General features: G+C 33.3%; 1 protein-coding gene across 2 annotated transcripts in view; it reads left to right on the top strand.

Moving 5' to 3' along the window:
- LOC110092876 overlaps nucleotides 1–7,257 on the top strand; it is a 14,598-nt gene extending 7,341 nt beyond the window's left edge. For both annotated transcript variants that reach the window (XM_020817570.2, XM_028695252.1), the window contains exons 2-4: nucleotides 6,095–6,187; nucleotides 6,280–6,547; nucleotides 6,910–7,257. In XM_020817570.2, coding sequence (XP_020673229.2) covers nucleotides 6,095–6,187; nucleotides 6,280–6,547; nucleotides 6,910–7,058 — 510 coding nt within the window. In that variant the 3' untranslated portion in view covers nucleotides 7,059–7,257. The remainder of the gene's footprint in view (nucleotides 1–6,094; nucleotides 6,188–6,279; nucleotides 6,548–6,909) is intronic.
- The last annotated feature ends 254 nt before the right edge of the window (nucleotides 7,258–7,511 follow it).

The raw sequence follows: 7,511 nt of genomic DNA, 5'->3' as shown, positions 1-7,511 counted from the left end.
TTTTATCATTAACCTTAATTAATTATAATTAATAGTAATTAAATTTAATTAATTATAATTAATAATAATTAATTAAAATAACATAATTAATTATGACTAAATTTAATTAATCATAATTAATTAGAAATTATTTTTAATTAATCATAATTAAATTATAATTAACTAAATTAATTAACATTAATTACAATTAATTAAAATTAACATAAATAAAATCTCTTTTTTTTGTTGTGATTTGCAGGATTCGGCTAAGAAAGTTACCTTCTCCACAAGCGAGCTCCTGTCGTTGCTTCGGGATCAAAATGTCGTGACTTCCGATCCAAACGGAAGGGAAGGTCGTCGATGGGAGCGAAGTCACACAGCCACGTGGAGTCAAAGAAGCACGCGGTAGGGAGAAAGTTATCTCGCAGCCAGCGAGCGCCCGTAGTTGCTTCCGAACAAAATGCCGTAACTTCGATCCGACGGGCAGGGAGAGTCGTCGAAGAGCAAAGTCGAGCAGCCAGGAGGGATCGAAGAAACTCACGGAAGGGAGAAAGTTATCTTCCCAGCCGAGCGAGCGAGCTCCTGAGTTGCTTCCGATCAAACGTTGTAACTTCCGGTCCGGCTGGGAGGAGAAAGAGCGAGAGAGGGATCGGGAGAGGGGAGTCGGCGCGAGAGAGAGCGGGAACCAGTCGAAGGCCTTCGACGCTTCGAGCTTTTAACGACCCGTATCAGTCGTGCGAGCGGTCGTGGCGAGAAGTGACGCGAGGAATGGCCTCGACGTGCGACGACGTGGCTACGACGTGCGGGGTAAGGCGTTCGGCAGAGAGTAGGTGAGATTTTTATTTATTTTTGATCTTTTTTTTGTTTATTACGGGTCAACAGTTAACCATAAATTATTTTAGCTGTTCCTTTCTAAGGACTTGCTTAAGGGATCTGCACAACAGGAAGGTGACATTTTTTATCCTGAAAAATCTGTTGCTATTGCAGATGGATCTTCCAAACCAGTGACGATTAATGGATCTTTTCAGAATAAGAATGGTGATTCTATGGTTGCCAAACAAAAAAGCTGAATTTCACCATTATAGTGGTAAATATAGAGTTAATACTAAACATAGCTTGAATTTAGGTACAACTAAGCCTGATAGAAGATCAAATCTAAGTTCTCGCAAAGAAGGAAGTAATGCTTCAATGCAGTTGTCAATTAGCAATGATTATTATGGAGTTAATAATAAGAAAAAAGCAAAGACTAATTTTGACAAAATATTTCTAAGTAATGGAGGTAGAAATGGATCTCAAAGAAAAGTATTCTTGAAAAACAAGCAAACATGTGGCATTAAGAAGTAGAAAGGAGTTGAGCATGCTGAGGCTGAAGACAAAGAATTGAAATTAAAGGAAGTTCTCTCCTCCAAAAGTCTACATTGAAAATTTGGTTAAAGATCATAATCGTGTCACAGATATTGATAAAACAAAATCAAGATGGAAGCATGCTCAGGGCGTACAAGAGGCTTTTGGACCACGGAAGTGTAGGAAAGGATTAGATGACACAATTGTTGGTTTAAAAATAAAAATTTGGTGGCCAGATGATCAGAGGTTTTATGATGACATTGTTGATTCTTTTGATCAAAGTACAAGAATATGTAAAATTTTGTATGATGGTGATGTAGATGTGCTACTCCTAAAGAAAGAGCAGTGGGAGTTTGTTGAAGGTGAAACCAAGGTGCATGGGGTGCAAGAAAAGGATGAAACCGATGCTGTAGACATTCTTATCAAGGGACTTGGTAAATATGCTTTTCTGTGATTAATTACCAAGTTGAGAATGACATATATGTATTCCTTAGCCTGTGAGAGTGTTAAATCCCAGCAGTCCCTTGGCCCTTGATCCCACGACCAGCATGGGAATCTGTGGGAGGCTCACCTTGATCACGTCGATCTCCTTCTATATTTGGGTGACTGATTTAGGAAGGATTATATTAAGGCAATTATGCATGATTATATAGTTATTTGTTTCTTTATTAAGACATCTTGTATAGATCTATAAATAGGAATAATTTTGTATAAGCTTTTTTCCTCTCCGATTATCTAAATTTAACAATTATAGATCTACTAAATGAAATAACTATAATGGGATGCAAGCCCTAAAAAATTCTGTTAACTATTGCCATAAACTCGAAGAAGCAATATGATAACCCATAAGTTGATAAAGGGACATACCAAGGTTTGATTAGGAAACTTATATATCTTACCTGCACAAGACTGAACATAGCTTATGTTGTATTGTTTTAAGTAAAATTATGCTTAATCCTGTAGAAACACATTTACAGGCTACGGACAAGACTTTTCAATACCTAAAACAATCGGGAAAAGGAAATCTTATTCAGATAAAATAGAAAACTCGGCTTAGAAGCATATATCGATGTTGATTGGATAGGAGCACCCATCAACAGATGGTCCACTACTAGTAATTGCACTTTTCTAGGTAAAAATCTAATCAATTGGATTAGCAAGTAGCAATGATTTGTCGTCAAATCTACTGATGAAGTTGAATTTTGGCTAATGGATTAAGAATCTGTGAACTATTGTGAATTGAAATTATCCTAGGTGATTTAGGAATAAAATAAGTAGATTCTATAAAGTTTAAAGTTTAAAAAGGTGAAATCAGGAATCAAGGTATTTTGACTTAGTAAGGTGAGGTGTAAGCATAAAAAAAAAAACTAAAAAAATTACAAATAATTCATAAAAATGATAAAAATGAAATAAGCCCCCAACATATTTATTTGATTCATCATCATAAAGATATAAACTACAAATATCAATATTAAATTTATTATAACACAAAAATTTAAAATGAGATTCAAATTAAACACTCACTTACAATTTAAATGTGCCACGAGGATTAATATCAATATCCACGGCTATCTCATCCAATGTTTAAAATTGCGTATTCGGGTATTGTGGCGTTTTTCATTCATGAGGCGAGGCGTAAGCTTCAAGGCGTAAGCCTCAAAATCAAAATATTGCGTAAATATGAAATGATAAATTTTTTATATACTAATGAATGAATAATATAAAACATAAAAAAGCATAAGATATGAACTAAAATCAAAATATCCCAATAATAAGACAACATGAAATATAGTTCAACCCAAAATTTTATCTTTCCCAAATCTCAGTATTCTTTTCATTAACATATAATTCAAATTTCCAAAAATAAATAGCAATGACATATCACATAAGAACTCAAAAGTCATCAGCACTGTCATCCCTAAGGGGTTCTTCATTTGAATCATCTTTATGATGAACTGCTCTCTCCCCTTTCTCCTCTCCTATAGAGTCTAATGTCGGGCATTTACTTCAAGATTTATTTAAGTTTTAATATATGTAGCGTGAGGCGTAAGCCTTATGCCAGTGAGGCGAGGCGGGCCTCAAGGCGAGCCTCAAAAAAAAAATTCGAGGCATAAGCATCGAGGCGTTTTTTACTGGAATTGCGTAAAGGCGGGCCTCAAGGCTAACCTCATATTGCGCAATTTTAAACCATGATCTCATCTTCACTTGCATATTCTTCAAAAGAGTCTTTATTATGTAATACTTCTATTATCCTCAGATTCTGTCTCTTATCATCTTCAATTATAATATTTCTTTTATTATCTATAGTAGTTAACATTGCATTAAATATAATATAAAGTAAAACAAAAAATTAATATACTTAAATTACCTTTTGATTTTCATAAAATTTTAGCCCCACTTTTCTTCTTTTAAATTATTGCGAAGTAGTAGCTGCTCTCAATTTAGTAGAATATATAATGTAATATAATAAATATATAATAATAATAATAATAATAATAATAATACATAAAAAAATATTAATGAAATTAAATACAAATGAGGTATGCCTCAAAATACATCATGTTGTATGCCTCATTTAGAAAAGACTTTAGCCTCACTAGAACCGGTGAGACTTAAGCCTCGAGATGCTCTTTGTGCGCCTCAATTCTATGTGCCACTGAAATGATTTTTAAAATAATAATAAAGTTATATTGTGACAATAAATTAGTCATTAACTTTGCAAAAAATATGGTTCAGCATGATCAAACACAGAAATTGATTGGCATATTATCAGAGAAAAACTAAGAAGTGAACTCATATGCATCCCATATGTCCAAACACAACTAGTTGGGCTGGCATCCTAATCAAAGGATTATCAAATTCTTCAGTTTAGAATATCACATCCATGTTAGGCATGAATAATAACTATTTTATTGTTTGAGGAGCATTAGTCATTTTCAAGGTCAGCTTGGCCATTCATGGGATTGCAAAGCTAGCGATTTCTCATTATAGACAAGTTGGGAATTTGCACGCATCTTTAAGGGGTAAAAATCTGTCTTAGATTTTCATTGAAATAAGTATATGCGAGCTAGAGAGTATCATTTTTGGTTCCAATGTAATTAGTGGTTTCTATTAGAAGTTACCAAAAGTAACCTGGAATTGATGTATAAATACGGGAGCAAGTTCTCCAATGAAATACACAAAATTCTATTATTTTTACTCTCTTTAGAGGATTTCATTAAAACTTTTTAGAATTTTTGGAACCATACATAACATTCTAGAAGCTTCAAGAAGCTTTCAGAAGATAACTAGAATTAGAGCATAAAGGAATATTCTCCATGGAACTAATCAAATAGATCACACAAAATCATGGAAGGAGTCATTCCCCAAAATGATGAGTCAAAATAGCATTAATTTTTTTTTTAAGAGGCTTCAATTGTGGAGTCAGCTGAGCCATGCTTGAATTATGCAACCAATATTGGCCGATTTGACTATTTTTTATCCAAATAGGAACAAACCAAGGAAATAACTAACCAATCCTAAAATCAAACAATGTGAAATCAAAATACCTCAGAATTCTCCCTTATGTTGGCATAACTCAGTGAGTCCCATCAAAAGCACCGAAATTTAAAATATTTGATAATTAAATGTGTTAACTATAAAAGAGCACTAAATGCTATTTTTTAAATGAGCCGTTCATTGATGAAAATCCTTGGCACCTTAATTTTCTCTGTCTATCAATAGCATCATGGATGATTTGTGATGATTACCCATCACAAATTAGAAAGTGTGTAAACATTTCGTAAGTATAGTAAACTTAATTTTCTCAGCCTGCCAATAACATTATGGAAGATCTGTGATGGATTATTCATAAAAAATTACAGAGTGCAGCATAAAAAAATTTATAATGAAAATTTAAGGAATTGCTATTGCCGACTGAAAATTTTTTTACTCTATTGTTTTTGGAATTTCAAATCAAAATCAGAACCATCCATCATCAACATCATGTAATTTTGCCTAAAAATCTTGTTTTTAACCCTAAATTAAGTTCAAATACTATTGAAAGAATGAGCTCCCATGATCATCTCGAGTTGAATTTTGTGATATCTTATCATATATATCATGAAAATGTTGTGAAGTTTTTAACCCAAGATATCTGCAATATAAATGGCAGAGTTAATGACATTGATCATGAAGATAATATGCGGATCAACTAATTGCAAACATAATTGTATGTAATACAACTATTTGTGGTCGAAGGCTGCTGACATGTACAAGCAAATTTAATTACTATGTTTATTTTAGGTTTGTAATTGTATTGAGCATAAAAATGCTTGTATAACATAATAATTAACTTATTGAACTTAAATCGCTGGTCTTCTAGAAGTTATAATCTTTTGATGTAAAGCATCATATTGATTAGCTTGTCAAATTTAAGATATTGACAAGCACCAAAAAGGAAAGCACTCCTTAATACTTTTGAGTTTTTGTATTATGAACTTTTTGAATTACGATCAGATGAAGATGATTAAATTTTAGCCTCTTTTTCTAAATCAGGAAATGCTCAGTGAGGCTCTAACTTGATAACATTCTGTTTTAATTAAGCTAATGATACCATAATTTGGCCAACGTTTATGCCTCATCTCATAAGAAGTTATGTTTGTAAATTTAGGAAATCCTGTGTCTTCTTTATCCTCCTTTTCCCCCTTTTTGTTCTTCCCGTGGATATGCTGCTAGAATTAAGCATGATCTGAGAAAGTGTTTTTAAGTTGCTTAGTTGAGTTTTTTACAGGCAATGGAGATGGATGTGGGAATGAAGCACATGCAGCAGGCTCTTATTGAGAGCGAAACAGATGCTGAGCATCTCCTTCTAGCTCGAAACCAGGTTGGAGGCAAAATTCTTTGTGCAATAATATGACATTATGGATACTGTGAGGCTATTTGTTTACAATCTGATTATTTACTGGTTTCAAACAGCTTGTTGAAAATGACAAGCTAAGAAACGGGAATAGAGAAGCCTTAACTGCACTCCGCAAGATTGCTCGCACAACAAAATCCAGTGTTCCATCTCCTTTTGATAAAATTATGGAAGAGCTATCTGGAGCAGATTCAAGACCTTTAGTGAAAGAAATTTGCCCAACATGTGGAGATCATGACCCCAAGCAACATACCTGGATTATGTTACCGGGTTCTGACATTTTTGCTCGCATGCCTTTTCATGCAGTTCACACAATTTTAGAAAAAGGTACTTCGTAAGCTAATAAAAAGTTTATATTAATGGAGGATAAAGTGATTTATTTTGCATTGTTTTTATTTGATTCCTATGAAGTTGTTTGTTCTATCTTACTAATGCATTAATGTCCTCAATAGAGAGAAGTTACTGCTAGGTTCTTGCGATGTTACACTAACTTCTTGTTGGAATTGATTTCAGCTTTAGTGTTAAAATTTCCCTTCGTATCCATACTGAGATGTCAGTGAGAGTTATATGAAAGAATTTTACCTTTTTGATTTCTTGTTACTACCAATTTTTCCACTTCATCTAAAATTGGCCAATTTATCCAGTTAAAAGAAAAATGAGATTAATTTTTCTGTTTTTCTGAGTTGCAGATCAAGAAAGACTAGATTACAACACCAAGACACTGCAGAGTTATGTGAAGGAGAAATCCTTCACCTTATCTGAAAGAGGAGCTCTTGCAGATAAGATTAATCCTGGCATTCTCAAGTCCCTGGTCACATTAAAAGATGAGCATAAATGAACTGCAGTATCTTTTGCTTGCTTGTCTTCTTGAATCTCCAGTTTTCTTCAGAAATGTAACGGCTACTTGTATTTTTAAATTTCCATTTTTTATGTGGAGTGCTGTTCTTTTTAATAAGTGGAGGATCATTACGTTACAATTGTTGTGCAGAATTCCAACTTGATCTGTGTGGTAAGAGAAATTTACAGTCTGGTTTTTATTTTGTTCTCTAAGAATTAGATGAAAGTTTTCTAATTCAATTTTTGAAAAACTAAGTTATTTTCTGGACTCTGAATCATGACTTCACACTGAATTTTGATCTAAATCTATAAGCATGAGGTTAGAGGATAGGTCTATAACCTTTATAATATGTTGAGATTGAGCTATATTTTTTGACATTAATTTAGAATTATCACGAGCTTTTCTCGTTAGCTCTCTTCTTTCTCACTTGAAATTAGTTCATATTTGTTAATA

This window comes from Dendrobium catenatum, unplaced genomic scaffold, assembly GCF_001605985.2.
Source record: "Dendrobium catenatum unplaced genomic scaffold, ASM160598v2 fragScaff_scaffold_621, whole genome shotgun sequence".
In the NCBI taxonomy this organism is placed as follows: Eukaryota; Viridiplantae; Streptophyta; class Magnoliopsida; order Asparagales; family Orchidaceae; genus Dendrobium; species Dendrobium catenatum.
Note: the sequence above shows the minus strand (reverse complement) of the source record. Positions and strands in the feature narration are given on the sequence as shown.